Source organism: Triturus cristatus, chromosome 11 (assembly GCF_964204655.1).
Source record: "Triturus cristatus chromosome 11, aTriCri1.1, whole genome shotgun sequence".
Lineage (NCBI taxonomy): Eukaryota > Metazoa > Chordata > Amphibia > Caudata > Salamandridae > Triturus > Triturus cristatus.
This window is the reverse complement of record NC_140594.1, coordinates 493,715,797-493,737,047: the sequence shown is the minus strand read 5'-3', so window position 1 is coordinate 493,737,047 and position 21,251 is coordinate 493,715,797. Positions and strand designations below refer to the sequence as shown.

Genomic DNA, 21,251 nt, shown 5'->3' with positions numbered 1-21,251 from the left:
ATTCTTCATACGGAACTTGATTTTTCCCGGATGATAGTACACCCCAAAGAGCTAACCTGTCCTTGGCCGACCTTGGGATATACCCTCCCTTCAACTGAATGAGTGCTCAAAGATCCAGCATCCTGGCCGTGATGCCCCAAGCATCTGGGCACGGATCCTCACTCGCGATTGAAATTCTCAACTTTATACCACATCAACGGACTGCATTGAAAAAATTGACTTCCGGTGCCTCAATTCATCAGAACCCGGTTCAAAAGTCTAACTTGTCAGAGCTCACAATATTCAGAAAACCAACAGCCAAAAATGTCTCCTTGCAAGTCATTGGTTCAGTTTGTTTTTGCTTGTCACCGCCTCCCAGCATTTTATCATGCAGCAGGCAGTATACTAAACTTAAAGGAGACCCAACCCCACATTGTTGCTGTAGTCAAAGCCCGCTTTGTCCATCTTTTGTGATTTTAAAAATCTTTCTCCTCCTTCAAACTGACCATATAAAATAGACTGATGAGAGATATGGGAAAGGTTCACTTAATAGTCAGCCTTCCACAACCTGCCTGAATGCACCATTGTGCGCTACACTGAATCAAAGTTGGGTCAGTGTTCAAATACAAGACACACCTAGTCACCCCGCAGAAACCTACTCCTATGAATATACCGTGCAATGGCAGAATCCGCTACATGGAAGCCAGGAATATTTGCTCATCCATCATACACCTAGTGCTTAATTTGTGTAGGTAGCTGCAGGTGGTGGGTGCCAGCATAAGTTTATTTGGAACAGAACTTATTTTTTATTATCATACTTAGACCCGGAGCAAGAGATGGAAAGGCAGAAAAAGGAAAAGGATTTGGGAAAAGAAAGATAGGAAAACAGTGACAAAGGGAGAAAGCATAGATGAAAAGGCCCTCCAAGAGTGAGATAAAGAGAAAGGATGTAGAGGGTGGTGGGATAGATAGGCATGAGGTGGAAGCAAAACTAGGCACTCTTGGGACTTGGCAAGTCCGGTATTTGGCTCAACCAAAAGTGGGCTCCTAAGGAAATTCTTGGCACTTTTGCCTATTTTTTCAGAAAGTGGGCACTGCATGCTCTTAATTCGCCAATGGTCATTCTATCACCAAAAACACAGAAAAGGACTTTGAATGTTGAGGGCAGAAGGAAACCTGCTCTTTTTTAAAAGATTATTCAAAACTAGACTGTTAAGCTGGACTTTTGACCGAGGACCTGCAACTGCCAGCGTAGTGACTACGGAATGCTGGCTAAGGGGATGCCATGTCTACCACCTGGCTGAGTTATACATACCTGCAGTCTTTATGTCTACAGACTTTGATAAATAACTGAAAGCTCTGGAGCTGCTGTAAGGTGACATGTTGGTCTGTACACAACACACAAATAACTAATTAAATAAAAAATCCCCACTTTCCTTAGTAAAACAATATTCTGATGGCGCTAGGGATGTGGATCACATACAGAAATCACAGAAGCCCATATGTGCAGGAGAGTTCGGCAAATTATTCATTCATCATCGGTTTAAGCAACACAATCAACTTTCTGTTGACAAGTTTGAATAAGTTGCTGTCAAGTTATTCTTACAGGTTTTGAGAAACCTGCAAGGAATTTAGGATTTTAGAAAGGGATGTCTGGTAGATGTAAGTTCATTCATGAGGCTGAAATCACACTCAAGGGATGGCGACTGAGCATTACAAGACACATTTTGCCTCTAAAGTTTGGAAGCGCCCACAAACCTGTAGATCTGTCAATATTCCAAATTCGAGCCTCCACCTTTTCCACCATGGTCTGGAAATGGTCAAAGGTTTACTCCTGCACAGTGCTGGAATAAATCCCCTTACCGAGTGGGGAATGGAATGGTTCACTCCCAGATTTGGTAGGAACAGGGTGAAGAGCTTTCTCCATTCGGCAAAATGTTATTCTCGTGTAGAAAAAAAAAATGTGCATTCTCACATGGGCTCCTATTACCATTGTCTGGAGTTCCCCATTATGTTGGGCTTTGCACATCTGCAATGTGAGCCAGCTGTGAATAAGGTCTATAGTTTTATGAACAACTATGATATATATTAAATAGAAGGTAAGCTGTGCTTTATTAAAGTTCTTTTACCACATTTGTTGCCAAAAAAGATTATCAGCTTTAGAGAAATATATGTAAACCAGATTCTAGTGTAGGGTGTACAAAGGTAAAGAATCACGTGACATTCGAAACAGATTGGTACACTTTTAAATTATTTTGGCACTTTTTTTCCAAATAGGACATTTTAGTGATACCAATTTTGAACGGTTTGTGTTTCTCAATAAAATAAGATTTTGTGGCATAGCAGCAAAATGGTGCGCAGTTTTGAACAAAATGAGATGCATGTAAGAGTTTTTAGAAGGTTGGTGATTCTTTTGCCAATATATTTTTGCAAACGAAGATCAAAAAAATTTCTTAATATCATTATTAGTCCAGTACAATTTGGAAACTGCCATAAAATGGCCTAAAAAACTCATGAAACTTTCTGCCAATGCATAGAATTCCAAATCGTGAGCGTGTTATTTCAGCCAAATTCAGCATGGTGATGAAATGGTAAACAACATGAAATTGACACATAACTAGCATTTGTGTAAATGGCAAATACGCATCAAATTGCTTGTGATTTTACTATGGAACCGCGACTCTAGCGTTCCTGCTTTCCACACATATGGATGAGTTTAGGGGATTGCTCGGAGCTCCTTGCCTGCGGATCAAACTGTGACCCCCCAACGTTTTGTATCTGCTTCCGTTTGAGTCTGAAGTTTTTCTGATTTTAATACTTGCAGAGTGATCATGATGAGTGATCCCCCCTTATGAAGGTTGAAAAATGTGAATATTTTAAGTGTTGACAATTATATGTAAATTGAGTTGGAATAGAAACTTTACAGATGTCATTGATGACATAAGCAAATTGCTGATTCCATTTGAACTGAGTTATATAAACCTTTGGACAGAGTACGCTTTGGAAATCTAAATGCAGGCGATCAAATAAAATTATTTTTCCTCCAGAGCCCATTTGATGACCTCTGACAATTGGCTCGAGGCTCTGTTGGTGTGGAGCCAAGCAAACTCCTGTTACAGATTTCTGAATTGTTAATGCAAGAGCATTGTCTGATTGAATTCAACATCTGTATCTTATCACGTCTTTAAGAGTCGTGGATTTAATCAACGGAAAGCTGGTATGGACATGAGCATCGTTGTAACTAAATACTTCTTTTCCTTCGTAATTCCTTTTAGTCATTTGATATCAGGTTAGCCTAATGCTGGTGGTTTCTGCTTCCAGTCTGGAATTGACATCCTAATTTTTTTGCAGAGCTCGTGGGCAGTGTGGTCATTATGGTTAAGTCGGACAATGTGTTACAGTTCTGTTCTGGTAACATTGATGCATGGATAGTGAATGCTTGCTGAACCCTCACATGATGAACTGCGCTATGAATCTCTGGATAGAGAAATTTAGTTCTCCTAACTGCTGCTTCCTCCTGTTTAATCAAAATGGATCTCCATAGCACATTTTTTGGACCGTAGTATCCCTTTCGGTGGCGTAAATGGGTGAAAGGATCACTTCAGAAACATCTATTTGGTTGTTTCTATGGAGGAATTGAAAGTGGGGAAGTCAGTCAGTTTGAGGGTTAATTTTTGTGTTTACTATTGTACCTGACTCGAGATTTGAATATGCAAATACGCCCATTTAACCCATAAAACATAATAAGATCCAAATTCACACCTAAACTCAATACTTTTACTCAACCTTTAAATCATTGAGTGCATTAGTAAATATAATAATGGAATAAAAATACAGAACGATAACAATAACCAATTACGATGAATTGCATTTTGACTCAATGGTCAACACTGTTTTGTTAATGAAAACCAATATAGTGACTCGCTAAATGAACACAGTAACAATTTCTGATAGCTCGGATGGAAAACAGGAAAAGATGTATGAATAAATGCATTAAAGTAAGAAATGCCAGATGATTCACTGTGAATAATAACAGCAATGAAGCAATTAAACCGTAAACTTTGTGTAGGCTGTGATTATGGCGAATAGCTACTGGTGACTGTTTCCACCAATGTGTGCGCGGACTTCCGGAATGGTGGTTAGAACCTTATCTTGCCTCCCTCTCTAAATTGCATCTCTAAAAAATTATTTTTTAGAAGATACGATTTTGATGAGAGATTAATTTAAGATGATCACGGCAATGCATATTCTGACCAAATTATATAATATAATCAGCGGGCCTGAACACAGGTTTTTCCCAGAAATCTTTTTGTTCAGAGATAAATATTGGCTTATTATTTTGATATATGCAGGAAGCATAGCTGCTTGGGCTCTGATTTCGAGTGACCTGGAAATACTGATGCAGTATCCCCTGGAAGGGCTGCCAGAGGCGGGGATTGGTATTCCAAGTAGTACTCTAAAAGCTGGGGATATTACCTGGGGAATCGGAGTTTCAGCTTCAGATTCCTCTTGACAATTTCTTATTTTCGGGTCGTTTTCCACCCACACATTTTTTTTAGTTGTGTACTGATGAAATATCTGTCTGGGCTGCAGATTTACTGCATTACTTCCAGCACCTACTGCTGCTAAGGGAAATTCCACGATTTCGGGAGAAAGTGCAAAAGTCATTGGAGTATTGCCCAGTGGAATTTTCGCAAGCACCATCCCTATGATGGAGGAAATGTTGTCTTCTCCGAGTTGAGTTCTTGCTCCAGAAATGTAAGGAATTTCGATTAGCATTCTAAAAGGGCCTCTCATTAGGGGTCTACACTTCTCTGTGCCCCTGCAGCAGTCCTGTGGGCCCTAAGTGTTGCCCTCAAGTGCTCCCCGTTTGTTGCCAGGCCCCCTATCTCTCTCAGCTTTACTCTCCTCAGGTCTGCTCCGACTCCTCCTTTCACCGGATTGCTCAGGCATTGCAACGGCACACACTCCAGTCAGCGGCTTAGCTCTGCTCTACACACGCGCCATGCTCTTTCCCTGATTTCTACCCGTAGAAACCCTACAAGGAAAAATAACCACATCAAACCTCCTGAGAGCTGAGTAAAGAACAATATAGATGAACAGAGATGAATCAGGCGTATAAGCAAAACACAATTTTATAATATGTTAACCTTCATAGGTCTGTTTATTGTTAATTATGAATTTGAGACACTTGATTTATACATAGGTCCAATGTATGGCTTCTAAATTAAGTTCTAAAGTACTTTCTTCCTTCACTGTTTTTACAAAACATCCTCCATTCCTGCCAAATGTGCACTTAAAGCTGAAACAAAGTAATCTGGATAAAATAAGAGATCCAATTTAAGATTTGCAGAAAAATTGTGGAGGCCTGCAACTGATCACTCCTTTTTATGTAACAATGGTAATTGGCAAATATAAACTAGAAAGAGTTTTTTTAACCTTAAAAAGTATTCTTTCTTTTCTGCCTGTCTGCAGGTGCGTTTGAGTGGGGGCCGCACACCGAATGAGGGCCGCGTAGAGGTCCTGATGCAGCGGAATGGCACCATGAGGTGGGGGACCATCTGCAGTGACGGCTGGGGAACCATGGAGGCCATGATCGTATGCCGCCAGTTGGGGCTGGGATTCGCCAGCCATGCCTTCCAGGTATGTGCCTTAAACAAAACAGGATGTCAGGAGTGTGCATAGGACCTGATTCACAAAAAAGGTGTACATCTTTTCTAGGTGCTATTATGTATGGGTGTAAATGTATGATGTTTGGCAAGCATTTTCAGGACATTGATTTGAGCTTTCCAAGTGACCTTCAGGGAAAGATATGTGAAATATGCTATTTCTTCAATGCAGAGAAGTACACACAGCAAAACTCCTGATTGAGTGGAATGCAGCGGGCTGTGCAGCAATTTTTTTTTTCTTTTCTCTCCATGGGAAAAGTACATTTCTCCATGGAGAAATTCTTGACACAGAATTCCAACAAATTCTCATAATATTCCATTCTCCCGCCCACCATGAAAGGTGAGTTACTCCTTGAGTAATTCTCCAACCATATCGAGGGTGGGAAAGGGTCGCAGAGGAGTTTTTGAATGCTGAATGCTCATGATTTTGTGAATGTTCATACATTCTCATGGTAATTCATGCCATAAACACCCCACTGCCCATGCTTTCCTACTGCGCAATTGTACATGGCTGTGTCATGCAATCAGGCAGTAGTAAAACCAATAAGGCTTGCTGGGTATCCATTTGTGGATGCCGTGCAGGTGTAAAAGGAGGAAAGTTCACCTAAATACATATTTTTATACCTGTAAATACCTTGCAGGTGTAAATAGAGGAAATGTCACCCATAAACATAGCTTTATACCCGTAAATACCTTTCGAACCAGGCTCATTATGTCGTGAACCTCCGTATCTGATAAGTGTAGGCCACTGTTTTGGGACCAGGTCTGAAGTTATTTCAGATTTAACAAATGTGGAAATTTCCCACCTGGAAAAGGGTACCTTTTTAGTATAAAACAACATTTTAAAATACTGTCTTCCTCCACTGTTGTACAGAACATCCTACATACCTACACTCCATCAATTATAAGTAGAGCATGATGGACCTTCTGGCCTATTATGTAAAAGATGGTGGTATCTTGGAGTGATAGACTTTGGCAAAACAAAGAAGGTCGAGGCACTTCAGGACAGGCATTGGCAAGTCAAAAACGTTAAATTATTTAAACGTGAATTTCAAGGGCTCCCTCTGCTCACATATCCACTAAAAACATGACAAAAGCAATGCATACCAAATGTGCCATGAGGATGAAGATCACTGGATACCAATATGTCTCACTTGCGTTTTAAATCCCTACTAAAAATATTTTTTAAACGTTTTCTGCCGCGAAAAAAAGATAGCAAAAAACATTTGCCTTCTGTATGCAATGCCGCCATGAATAAGAATTTAAGGTGTGATGACTCCACATACTTTGGACTTGTGAAATAGTGTTTCATGCATCCCAGTGTACAATCTCAATAGGAAACACCATGAAAGACCAAACAAACAACAGCCATGAGATGGGAGGGTAATACTCCTGTGAGGTGAAACCAAATCCCCGACTGTAGAGCTCCTTCTGTGTGGCCTTGTGTTGGACTGACATTTATCTGACTTGATAAAATCCAACTCCACTCGGACAGTATATATCTCATCAATAAATAACTCTCAATTACAAGTGTGTCTCTGTTAGAGTGTGTCTTATTACACCAAAATCCTCGCGTCGCAGTGTTTATCAGACATGCCCCTTCAATGAATTTTGGCAGGTGTGACCTGCTGAAATCTATTTGGAGAATGCTGAGGGACTGTGTGGTTAACTGTCATACTCATATTTCCGGTCTGTGTGGTAACAGTAACAAACGCACATACCAGCAATATCTGGGCCACTTGTTATGAGATTCTAGGTAAATATTGAAGAATTTGTAACGAAAGGTCTTGCAGTTCATTGCGCTGTCAAGCTAGACCTAAAAGTATATGGGTGAGTCTGAGGGATTCCAGCAACCCCTATGTAACTGCCAACATCTGCATCACATATTCTTTCTGCCATCTCACAGATAAACAAAGTAGAGCATGGACCCCTTCACTTATTGAGGCCCACCTGCATCCCTGAGACTACATGTGCCTTTGTTATTCCCCAATCAATACTATGGAACTATCGCGTGTGATTCACTACTGTCTGGTTCCCAACACTTCGGCACATCCTCTTGCCGCGCTTCCAACATTGTGTGATGTAGTGTAGCGGTTGCCTTGTTCCAGATGGCATGTCTTTGAATGGGTTTGCAGCCCAAGCAAAAAGAGCCTGTCTTTATGTTTTTGCCAGCTCTGTAATTCTCCTACAGATCACAGAGGTAGTTGCGGCTGTCCAACATAACCAGGATTAAGATCAGCTGTTGTTCATGGCAGCAGGTCAAAAACATTAAATTATTTAAACATGAATTTCAAGGGCTCCCTCTGCTCACATATCCCTAAAAACATGAAAAAGGCAATGCATACCAAATGTGCCATGAGAATGAAGATCACTGGATACCAAAGGCTTTGCTCGTGCACATCTGTAATGATTGTAACTTTTTTTTTTTTTTAAATAGAAAATGAAATGAGGTGTTCCTGCCAACATTAAATATAAATACAAAACTCTTTGATGTCTCTCCTCTGTTTTTTTACCTGTTGTATAGATTGTGAAGGAAGTGACCCGATTAGGGCCACTCGGGTCACTCGGGTCACTTGCGACCACCTCTCAGCCTTCCATACAAATGACGAGTCGGTCAGACACAGGGCCGGACTGACTAGCGGGCGTTTTGGAATGCTGCTGGGCTGGTGGCTGATTTCGTTGATGGGGACCTGCGTGTACTGAACGAAATTCGTTTTGCTTTAATTATTTCGAAGTACACACAGGTCTCCATGAACGAAATCAGCCCCCACCGCAGTGAAATCAGCCCCCTGCTCGGCAGAATTCCAAAACGCCCAGTAGTCAGTCCGGCCCTGTTCAGACAGTAGAGAATACAAACCAATTATATTTATTCAGATACACTCGAGCGTAGTCCAGTCCTACCAGCCTCCTGGAATTGCTGCAGAGGGACTGACTTCAGCAAACATGGTGATACATTATGTACCATTCAGAACCAAAGACACACCCTGACTGTAAATGTCCAGTTGGAGGCAGCTAGACAAAGAAGGTACAGAAGGATGAGTTTCGATCCTGAGACCGGGCACACGCTATCTTAATGCCGAGGTCGTTCTGCCTGTGCCCGCCACTCTAAAGGTGGGAGCAGGCCTCTATCTAGTGGGAAAGGTATGCGCTAATAAGAACAGTGTATTCATTAGTACAGCACAGCTCAACCTTGGAGAAACGAATACTATCACAGCTGCTTTCAGCAGAGGCAGAGAGAAAAATCAGTTTCGATCATGGCTCAAAATGGCGGCTAAACAAAAAATGGTGCCGCAAATGCTAACTTAAGACGTACATTACATAAACAGCACAGCTAAAACTTTTTTATTCCAACAATTGGAAGAGAAAGTGTCATATCTTTCTGCAATCAGGGATACAAAATGGGTCTGAGGAATATTAGTTTGAACTTGTATCCATATACGGGTGCCCCACTTAATCATCTTTTCTGTCTCCTGTTAACATATCATGTAATGTGTCTTCTGAGGCATGCAAAGGTATGTCAGTGGTATTGAACAAGTTAGTCAAGATTGTCTACATGAGTTCAATGTCTCCAGAAAATCTTTAGGAATTAAGTGCTGCACTTTTTTTTTTTTTTTTAGTTCAGAAAAAAAGTTTATTTAAGGTAAAGAGGTGGTAGTATACAGTGCATATTACTGATCAAAAAACAAAAATAATACATCATATACATATTCCAGCAGAAATATACAAGTAAGAAGAAGACTAAAAAAACAGCAAAAAGACAATCAGGAAGAATACAGTGCGTATATAATATAAAACTAGAAAACATCAAAAGAAGTCAGGGGGGTTTAAGTACTTCCTGCTGAGAAGGGGTTGGTAAAGAGTGTTTCAATGCACATTTATCAAAAAATGTTGTAACAGGTAACCATAACTGAATTCGCTTCATGGCCATTTGTAAAGGAAACAGGAGAAATGTATCCAGTCTGTGATTATGACAGACATCATACCACCAAGCTTTGTAAGAAATCTTCGTAAAATCTTTCCAATTTCTCGTTATCTGCTGAAAAGCAACTGCTAGTAGTAAATCAACAATTCTGACATTGATCTCGTATTTATCCCAAATTGGGGAAAGGCTTCCCAAGAAAATGTCCTTTACAAAGAATGGGGCATTGGTACCAAAAATTAGGTTAATTTGAGACCAAACCTGTTTCCAAAAAGTATGTACAAGTGAACATGAAAAAAGCATATGAAACAAATCTGCATCAGGAGATGCGCAAGACCAACAAGTATCCTGTGCAATGGAGAATCTTTTATTTAAAGTGTGAGGAGATAGTAATAGTCTATTGTATATGTAAAACATTGTTTGTGTTAAACTAGCTGTTCTAGAGGTTTTACGTATCTTAATCCAAATCTTATTCCACATCGGCAGGGGCCAAACTACACTAAAATCCCTCTCCCAAGCGATTTAAACATTAGATTTTTGTCTAGATGAACCTTTAGATTGGAGGAGAGTATATAAAGAAGAGGCTTTAGGTTTAGTACGTAAAAGAATAGACAAATCAGTAGGTACAACAGTAGTATGAGAATTACTAGAATTATTGGTGAGGTTAGTGTGTACCTCAAGCACCGTGCGACGTAGAATATAATATTTAGAAATTAGAGTGGCATGTAAGTTATAAGTCTGTCGGAGCGAAGAAAAAGAAACAAACTCATTGTTTGAGAATAATTGGTGGACCCAGATCAAACCATGTTGCCTCCATGACATCCAATAAAAAGGTTTATTGTTGATTAATAAAGTGTTATTATGCCAAATGGTTGATGCTAAAAAGGTCTCAAGAGTATCAGGAATTAAAGGCAATAAAGGGGAAAGAAGTTTGGAAGTAAATTTAACTAGGGGAGTAGATAATGTTTGGGGTTTACGGGAAAAAGAAAGGTATTCTTGAAAGGAAAAGGGGGACAAAAACGAACGTTCAACTGATGCCCACAAGGGGCAGTCATCTGTGGGATCGAGCAGCCAATATGAGGCCTGCCGCAATAAGAAAGCTTTCTGATAAACAGGAAAGTTGGGAAAATTAACCCCTCCCTCAACTTTAGGACGTATTAACTTGGAAATAGACATACGTGATTTCTTATTGTTCCATAAAAAAGAAGATAATATTGAATTAATTGATTTAAATAATTTGGGAGAAATGGGGACTGGAATGTTGGAAATAGTATATAAAACTAAAGGGGAGAGCATAATTTTTATGGTATCTAAACGGCCCTACCAGGAAAGGCACAAGGGATGCCATTTAGTAGTAAGGTCAGAAAGTTTTTTAATATAATTATTTAAACATAAAGTAACTGTGTCTTTGATTGTGGGCGTGAAATGCAATCCTAGGTACTTAATATGAGAGGATTTCCAGGTAAAGTTTGTTGCGTCAAAAACAGCTTTAAAAGTAAATTTAGTCAAAGGTAAGATATCACACTTCTCGCTGTTCAATTTATACCCTGAAACCAGCGAAAAGGATTGAACTTCTTTAAGAAAGGCAGGAACTGAATCACTAGGTTTGGAAATGAAAAGCAAGATATCGTCAGCATATGCTGCTAGTTTGACATCAGCGATCTGAGTTTGAAAACCATGTATTTGTGTGTTTTGACGGATCTTTGAGAGAAAGGGTTCTAGGGCTAAATTAAAAAGAAAAGGAGAAAGGGGGCAGCCCTGACGCACAGCCTTCCGAGGTCAAAAAAATCCGAAATTAGACCATTAGCACAAACCGCAGCTCACGGATTAGAATACAGAAGTGAGATCAGGGTCGTAAATTTAGGACCAAAGCCAAACCATTGGAGAGTATAAAATAGATATTGCCATTCAACTCTATGAAATGCTTTCTCCGCGTCAAGGGTTATAGCAGCGAGAGAGTTTTTTAAATGCGGAGCTTTAGATAGAATATTAAAAAACAGTCTCGTATTATCATTAATGACACGCCCTTTCACGAAACCGGATTGCTCTCTGCCTAATACATTTGGTAAAATAGGGCCCAAACGTAAGGCCAGTGTCTTAGAAAAAATTTTGTAATCTATATTGACCAGTGAAATGGGTCTGTAATTTTTACAGTGTTTCAAATCTTTACCTTCCTTAGGGATTAGACATATATGAGCTTCTGAGAAAGAGCCTACAGATTCTCCCAGATGGCTAAATGAATTAATCAGAAGGTGTAATTTAGGTAGTAATAATTTAGAGAAGTGGAGATAAAATTGGACAGTGAATCCGTCCGGCCTAGGTGCTTTATCTTTTTTTAAGTGTTGGAATCTGGCTAAGAGTTCTTGTTGTGTTATGTCTATTTCTAAGAACGACAAGTCGGGGAAATCTTGTCGAGTTTTATGTATGGTTGAGAAGAATTGTGAAAGTGTATGATTAGTGGGATTCATTTCAGGAGTATATAATGATTTGTAAAAAAGTGCAAACTCATTCAAAATTTCTGTCATTAAATTTTAAGATAAAGTTTCCGTCAAAAACAGACTCGATATTGAGTTTGTGTTTGGTTTTCAAATAGTTGGCTAAAATTTTACCTGCTTTATTTTTCCCACCATAATATTTTGCACTAGATTTCAGGAGGTGAAATGAGGCACTGTCAGTAGATTCCTTATTAAATTGCAATTTCGCTTTTATAAGGGCATCAAGAACAGCTTTTGAATTGGATGTGTAAAAAGAATGCTCCAGTCTCTTAATATCCTGAAGAAGGGACCTCGAACGCTTGCGAGCAATGTTTCGCTTCTTGGCCACATAGCTGATAATAAAATCTCTTGCTGAGGCCTTAAAGGCGTCCCAAATAGTTGAAAAGGGTAGGGAAGTAGTATCGTTCAAGGAAAAGTACTCATCAAAAAAGGTAGAGAATGAGGAAGAAAATACAGGCTCTAGAAGAAGGGAGTTATTAAATCTCCATCTTCTGGGCGCATTAACTTTAGGTAAAATGTCCAAATCAATCAAAACTGGGGCATGATCAGATAATAATATGGGTCCAATTTCAGCATTCAGAAGAGCTTGGGAAATATTGTGGGAGACAAAAAAATAATCAATACGCGTTTGGGAATGATGCACAGGGGAATACAAAGTATACTCTCTGGTGGTGGGTTTACACAACCTCCAGGCGTCCAGAAGTTTGTGCTGAGTGATAGCATGGATAAAAGATGTATGTGGTTTGTTAGGAATATATGAAAATTTGGAATTCCGATCAACAAAGGGGTCAAAAATCTGATTACAATCCCCTGCTAGGATAAAATTATCTTCCATGCAAAGGGCCATCTGCTGGGCCATTGAAGACCAAAAAGAGGAATCACCACCAGTAGGACCGTATACATTGAAAAAGGAGACTGGAACATCCTTCAACATCAACTTAACATGTAGCCATCGGCCCTCTACATCAGATTCCTTTGATATACAACTAAGCAATTTACGACAAAGCATCATGACCCCATTGCGTTTGCCATCACCGTTGGAATAAAATATTTCCCCTACCCAACCTCGTTTTCGTTTTGATGACTCAGTCTCCGTAAGGTGAGTCTCTTGCAAGAATACAATGTCAGCATTCAATTTGGCTAAATGGGTCATAACTCTTTGACTTTTAATGGGGAATTCAATCCTCTAATATTCCATGATACAAATCTTAACAGCATGGCAATTCAAAAGTAAAAGTAAACAAGGTAAGTGAATATCTATGAATCAATTCAATGAAAGAGTAAAATAGGGCATACAAGAGAATAAAGATCATAAACATGGTTACCTGGACCCAAGTGCAAGAGAAAAGAGGAACAGAAAGTAGAGAAAGAAAATAAACGATTCTATGAGGAAGAGGCAAAAAGCAGAAGGAAGTATAGCTGGAGCTGTGAGACGGAATAGATAGATAGGAAAATGAGTGTGAGAAGAAAGGAATAAATAGTGATAAAAGTTGCGAAAAAACCACCTCGAGATAAAGGTCGAATGGAACCAAAAAGAGAACATGAGAAGATACGCAAAAAGAAAAGGACAAAGCAACATCCAAAAGGAGAATAAAAAGAATCAATCGAAGGAAGATAAACAAGAAAAAGAAGAAAACAAAAAGGATGGGAATACAGGAGGATAACATACCTACATAAGGAGAAACCAAGTAGAGACGGGGAAGGGGTGGAACCACATGGAACGGACGAAACATCCAGGGGTCAACAAAGCGGAGGACCAGGAAGACATCATAGAACAAAGATAGGGAATCTGTGGTAACAATACAGAATCAATATTAGAATATTTCATGAGAAGGTACACTAACAATAATAATTTGGAACCTTAATAAACAGAGTCTCAAAAGAGAAACACAGAGAAAAACCCTCAGATATGCCATTGACAAGAAGAAACAACATCCAAACTGTCAAATATCAAGTAAAGGAAAAACGAGAATTCAATCAGCAGTACAGTAAAAAGCCATGTCGAACAGTTAAACAGAGGGAGCAGGGCCAGAGGGATCCATGACACTCGGTTTACATGAGTTGATGAAGCTTTGTAAACGCAGAGGATCCTCATATGTGGTAGTTTTGTTATTATATGTGACTTTGAAGAGACAAGGATGAAAGAGACTATATCGGGCTCCTATTGAGCGTAAGTCAGCTCGCATGTTCAAAAAGGTTTTGCGCCTATTAGCGGTAGCTTTAGCATAGTCTTGCGCAAAATACAAAGACAAGCCAGACCATGTGATTCTAGGAGACGTTCTGACCGCTGAAAGAACCTTCAACAAATCCGTATATTCGAGGAAGTACAAGATGACTCCTCTAGGCCTTGGTGGAGATGTAGCGTGTGCTGGAAGACGACCTAGCCGATGTGCTCGCTGAATATTAAGGACCGTCCCCTCTGGCATATGGAGCAGCTTAGGGAGAAATGATTTAAAAAAGGTAAGAGAGTCTGTCCCTTCAAGTCCTTCTCCCAGGCCATAAATACGCAGGTTATTGCGTGTACTGCGATTTTCCAAGTCTTCAACCTGTTTCTGAAGCGAAGAAACTTGAGAGTGAAGATGAGAAACAGTAACACAGGTTTCTTTGAAGGAGGAGACATTATGTTCAACTGATGAGACTCTAGCTTCAAGTTGAGACCAGTTGTCCGTTAAGACTTGTAGTTTAGTATTAGTCTCTTCCATGAATGGCCGGAGAGCTCTTATTTCCTCCAATAAAAGCTCCAGCGACACCGGTGAAGCTGATTTAGGCGGCGGCGGAGGATCCTTTTTTAAGCGCTTGGTAATGGATTTTCCTGAAACTGTAGGCGAGGGCTCCATTGTTATATCAGGACTTTGAGAAGATAAGGCCAGAGAATCTTCCAGTTTGGAGAATTCAGAAAAAATCGTCGAATTCTTTATAAAAATGTGTTTTGGTTTGGAAAGAGAAGAATGAGGTGCTGTTGTTCTACCCATATGGTGTAGTTATCTTCGAACCAGTGCTGGTGTATTAGGAATGGAGCATAACGAACAGTGCGTAGATTACAACAACAAAAAAAAAAAAGAAAGAAAGAAAAACACCCTCTGAAAGCAACAGGGGAAATACTGCTAGTCAAAAAAGCCCACTTACAGTCAGTCACCATGCCATCATCAAAGTACTGGTGTGCCGAAGAAAAAAGTACACAGGCCAAGAAGTAAATGAGAGCACTGAAAACGGTGTACTGCAACTTATATCACCGGTGATAAACAATATAAGAAACGGCACATGGCAGAAAGCGGATGAATTGAGCTTGTCAAAGACAGTCCCCCTTTATAAATATGCTGAGAGAAGTGAGGAGCAAGGGTGCTAATGTAAGGGAGCACTGCAGTTTGAGGTTCTGCTGAGAGAAGATAAGGATACACCCATAATGATTTCTGCACACACTGAGGTAAAAAAAAAAAAAAAAAAGTTTCCCCGCAGAAAAGCTGCCAGTCAGCGTTCTTGATGCAGTGTCTTTAGGTGCATTAACATTGCTGAACAAAAATCATATACCCACATCGCACTGAGGAGACATCCAAGCGCGCGCCGAAATTCAAAATGGCGGCCGCGCTGAAAGTAAAGCCATTTTCAGACTCACTTCGATAGAAAAGACATTCTGAGGCCGCATGAGAGGTTCGCGGGGGCCCCAGAGGAAGCTCCGAGCTTTCAGGAGTGCAGGCGTGTCTCCGTCCGAGTTCTTGAGGTACCGAGTCTTCCCGGCGGACCGCGGAGTGTCCCCCGGGTGCCGCCATTCACTCGGGCGCCAAGCCACGCCCCCCATTAAGTGATGCACTTAAGTGACTTAAGTGATGACTTAAGTGATTCCGTGTGTCTGACCAACATGATTCAAGAAACACTACATAAATTGGATATCGTCTAATCTTACTAGATTTTATGGAAATTCAAGATTAATTTGTCATGCCATTTTTATGTTGCATGCATGTAAAATTGCTGCCTGCAGTCCTTAGACCTCTCCAAAACACTGAAAGCAGGATTAGTGGGGCAACAGACGACGCTGCTCAATGAAACTCCCTTACCCATGAATGTCTAATATGTTTAGATTCAGATCAACATTTTCCTGGAAAACAGAAAAGTTCCATGCCAGAATTTCTGTCAGTGCATACCAGCAGAAAAACATAACATCAATCACACTGTCTAATCAACATCTCCTGCAAAATCGAAGAACAAAATGTATTACGAGCATCAAGCCATGCTTGTTTATTGCTAATAAATTATTACCATATGTTGTACGTATTTTTATTCGTTCACTACAATGCACCACTATTAATGAATGACTCGGGCAGCATGGCGCAATATCCAATATGGAGCCAATAAAGCCATAGAAATATTCAGTGTTGAAATAGTAAATGGGTGATGTGGATTTGTTTCAGAGGCATGATCCCCACTGAACTTCAACTGAAACCAAATGTTTCATATTTAAATTTGAAAAAATGAAATCAACTTGATGTCAGGAAATTGCAAAATGGTAAGTCAGTGTTAAAATCCGCGACACTGCCAACTTTTTTTTAATCACTTTTCATTAATTTTATTAGCAACACATTACAAACATATAAATCAAATGAAATAGATACAGATGGGCCCAGAAACATAAAAATTATAAATGACCATGAAGCACAGATGGAGGATACAGAGGCTCTGAGGGGCCACTGGCAATGTTACTTTAAGCTGTGACGGAAGTCCACAGACCTCAGACGTTCTCAAAACAACTCCATTTGATCACCCCTTGTTCTGCATTGGTGCAGTAGTTCAGTCTCCGCTACCAATCTTCCATGGAGGAAGATTCTGGAAGGCGCCAATTGCACGTAATGTCTTGCTTGCCAACCAAATAGCCAAGACGGTCTAGCGATCTTTGGGCTCAAGAGGAGGATCATCGCTCCCCTATGCCCTCAACGGCAACTTTGGTGTCAGTAGGTTTAATATATAGAATTTTGGCCAATAATGTATGTATCTATATCCAATAAGTTTGGATATTCGGACATTCCCAATGTGGTAAAATGTCACCAGAGGGCTCACACAGTGTGCATATGCGGGTTTACTGGCTCTGCCCACCTTCCACATCTGGTTGGGATTGTTGTATGTCCTGTGTATGTAGTTAAAATGGATCTCCCTGAGGTTTGATGGAATTGCCAAGCCCTATGCCTTCCTCCTTGCCGCCTGCCATTCTCCACCATCCAACTTGCCCGCTGCCTTCATCCTTGCCGCCTGCCATTCCCCGTCATCCAACTCTCCCAAGTCTCATCTCCAGGCCGCACTAGTGCTACCCAAGAGGTCTGGCAAATGGAAAAGCAGGGACTGGTAACCTTTTGTCCAGGAGGCCCAAATACCAGTTTAGCCCTCAAGGGGTACAGCTATCAAAATATTCTGGTGTGCCGAATGTGCATGCTGAAGATAGAGATATCTAAAGAATTGGGACTTGTAAAATTTGTAGTTGTGTGTGGGTTGGTCAGAAGATTTCATATGGTCATTTTCCCACACGTCTCCCAGGTAAGATATCCCAATGTTGTCCCAAAGTTTAATCCTGACAGTTTTGTGACATGCCGCAGCTGTGTCCCACACTATGAGTTGTCAAATTTGATGCTTTAACCCAGCCATTTAATGTGCCCCTGTGCCTCGAGCCAACAGAGCAGGGGCAGTCATGTTATTTGGGAGAGAGCGTGGGGACAAACTCTCCCGCACAGTAAGTGTAGGGTATCACAGCACTTTAGGGTTTCAAGGTAGAGGCACATTGTTGGGTCAGCTTTGTCCCTAGCCAGCCTCCAGTGTGAATCCTCTGTGACACCCAATAATAAAGGCGCAAATCAGGAACACCTATTATCCTGTCAAATATTGTCATAGTGCATTTGGGATATGAAACGCTTGGGTACTTGTTTTCCCAGATATATCTTGTGACCATAGCCTAAATCTGAGAAGAAGGTTGGCAGGAGGATGAAGGTAAATTATGGAAATGGGAAAGAAGGACTAAGTGTCCAAGGGGCATATCAACAAGCGGCAGCAATAATTATCGCTGGCTGCTCTTAGCGTGAGGAATTTTATCGCCGGCTATCGCAGATAATTATCGCCATGCTAGCGCTGTATTAACAACGCATAGCGCAATGGCGATAATTATTCCAGTGATAGCGATGTTTTCCATGGAACAGCGCTGGTTTTCCAGTGATGTTCCATGGAAAACGGTGATATCCTTGGTGATAAGGCCTTTGGTCTTAGCCACACAATCCACCCCCCATGTTAGGTATGCCTTAGTCAGGAATTTAACAGACGTTAAATTCCTGCTTTAAGGCATACTTAACGTGATTTTAAATATCGCTAACCCTCGTTGTTAATATGAGGAAGCTGGGTTAGCGATATTTACCCAAGGGAGTCTGGTCAGGCATGCCTCCTTTGCATCTCATTAGCGATGCGATAGGAGGCGTGCTGACAAGGGGTGCTAATGCAAGGATACACACGCTAGCGTGTCCTTGTTGATAATGCGATAATATTATCGCCGCTTTTCACCCGAAAACGGGCTCTAAAGCGGCGATAATATTATTGCCGCACCTTGTTAATATGCCCCCAAATCCCTCTGCAGCACGGTAGCAATGGCACAACATTAAGCTCTCCCATTCTGCTATTATCCAGGATCACCATCATACCCAGGTACTTAAAGTGATCCTGTGATATCTAGAAGGGAGTTCTTATGGGATGTTGTGGTCTCATGCCCTGTAACTGTATTTAAGCAGATGTAGGGTAATTCGGTCAATCCAGAGGCATCCCAATATGCCCCCAACAGCCACTGCAATTGCAAATACGAGCTCTCTGGTTGCTGGAGGAAAAGAATGATATTGTCACCATAAAGAGATTCTCTATCCTCCAACCAATTAGACCAGCAAACCCCAACCAGCTACACATTGTTTCTGATCCACTCTGCCAAAGGCTCCAGGGCAAAGCGGAGAGGTAAGAGGGGCATCAATGTCGTATTCATGGTTCTATAAGAAAACAACCTTATAGCATGCCGTTAACCCTGATCTGTGCCCGAGGAATGTTGTACAAGGCCGTCCGGTAGGCTAAAACCAGAGGATCGATAATCATCTTGCGAAGTACCTGCATTAAAAAGGGCAATGACTCTTGTCAAAGGCTTTCACGAAGTCTATAAGGAGTATGGCAGCAGGAGGGAGATTTAAGCTGCATGACACAATGGACATGGCACAGTGTCCTGTGCTACAATTAGGCATGAATCCATTTTGGTCCTTATGGACCAGGGTTCATATCTTAGGCAGATGAGAGGGCAGAATCTTGGCGAGCAGTTTAGCTCGGTATTCATCAGGGATATGGGCTGGTAAGAGGCACAGCAATCTGGGTATTTCTTAGGTATTTATTAGGTGTAACGATTTTTTTTTAAACCCAATGGTATTGATTTTGATTATGTAGACGATATAGCCTGTTATGGCATTACTTTGGTTATCGGGAGATATCAATTGTTACATAGTTTTCTCTTCGACAGTATACTCATTATTTTACAGAGTTTTGTTGCAATTACTCTATTCATCCAATAAGTACTTGTGCATTTTGTTTCATTCTTTTGGATGGTTATGCCTTCATACAAGTCCTTATGCCTCGGATATAAAAGAGTCTAAACTAGGACACCGTAACATACCCCAACTCCCTAATATCCCACACCCCCACCCTCCTGTCTGGCTCACTCCCATACTTTGTCTTAGGGCCGAGGGGGCGATTTGCACATTCCTACTTTGGGTTTTCACGTCTAGGCTGGTGCGTTTACTAATCATCTTCCTCTTGGACTACATTATTCAGGGGGCAGTGCTCCACAGACTCAGTGTTTTACAGGGGAGGGGATGGCACCCAGTAGGGCCCAGAGGGCTCCGCCAGATCTGCAGCTTTGAGTGCCTCCAACATCTGGTCCCACTCCATAGAAATGGGTGTTTTACGCAACCCACGTAGTTCCTCTCTTCTGATGATGGCACTCTGCGCCCCACCGCTTATTAGGTGAAAGGATAGTAGTTACCGTGGCAAATTGCAGGTCTCGGGGGAAAGTGCCTGTGCTCTCAATTTCATTGCATAAATTTAGGAGATGGGGTTAATACTAGCGAGGAATACTTATAAAGAACTCCATTAGAAGACCGTTGCCCATCAATCCCGGCTGCCTTCTTAAGGTAGTCCTCAACGCTTGCCATGCTGCATGGCCTCTCCGCCACCCCACAGGAGGGAGATGATGCTGTTGGTGGGCCCAGGAGCAAGGAGGCAGTACTTACGCCTCAACTTGAACCAATGGCTCTACTTTTGCCTTCTTGGGTGGCAGTATTCACAAATGTAGCCAGTGGAGGCAAAGGAGCGCTAGCAAGTGGTGTTCGCCATCTACCGCTGCTAGCCACACCCCCTGCCACTGCCAGCCTTCTGCAGAGAGCGCACTTTTTAAACCTTAAATCACAGTGCATCTGCTTTCTACCAAAAAATATCTTACCCATAGGATATCATCATGCATATTTATCCAATGTTCCCTGAACCCATCAGAACCTTATCGCCTTGGGACTCTGGAAGGTAGTCTCACAGCAATCCACCATTAAAGATAAGTCTTGTTGGCTCACTTTCTACAACATCACTCACCCCACACACTTCTTATATTCATTTTTCCAACTGTTCCCACAGACTGCCAGGTGTGCAATAGATGTGGTTTCCTCCCTTACTAGCCACCCGAAAAGGCTGTGTATTTAATGAGGAAAATAAAGCAAAGGTATTTATCTAGAATCTATCATCCTCTGATCTGAACATATGTCCTCTAACTTGTTTGCATGGATGTGACTTTGTAGTCTATTGTTAAAGAAAGCAAGCATTGACAAACCAATAGATCTCACCTTTGGGGCCTATTGCTTTTGCCTGCACTGTACAGCTCCGGACACTGTGCAGCATAATCAGATTAAAAAATGTAAACAAAAGGCGCAATGGTGGTCACATCATTTCACTGATACGCGCATCGGTCAGCACGAATGGACACACTGGCAGAGTCACATGGACGCTGTTTGCTTTAATTTATTGTTCATAGATCAGAGATATTCCAAGCACCAGTGTTTGCAATGCCTCATTACAAAGCACACTCGCCATATCCAGAATGAGCACTATAATATAGGCCTCCAGCCCACTGAGGCCTTAAACCCCAGCTAT

General features: G+C 41.2%; 1 protein-coding gene across 1 annotated transcript in view; it reads left to right on the top strand.

Annotated features, from left to right (window-relative positions):
• LOXL2 (lysyl oxidase like 2) overlaps positions 1-21,251 on the top strand; it is a 377,239-nt gene that overhangs the window by 281,643 nt on the left and 74,345 nt on the right. Inside the window, exon 8 of the mRNA XM_085633231.1 lies at positions 5,455-5,622. Within this exon, the coding sequence (XP_085489357.1) occupies positions 5,455-5,622 (168 nt within the window). The remainder of the gene's footprint in view (positions 1-5,454; positions 5,623-21,251) is intronic.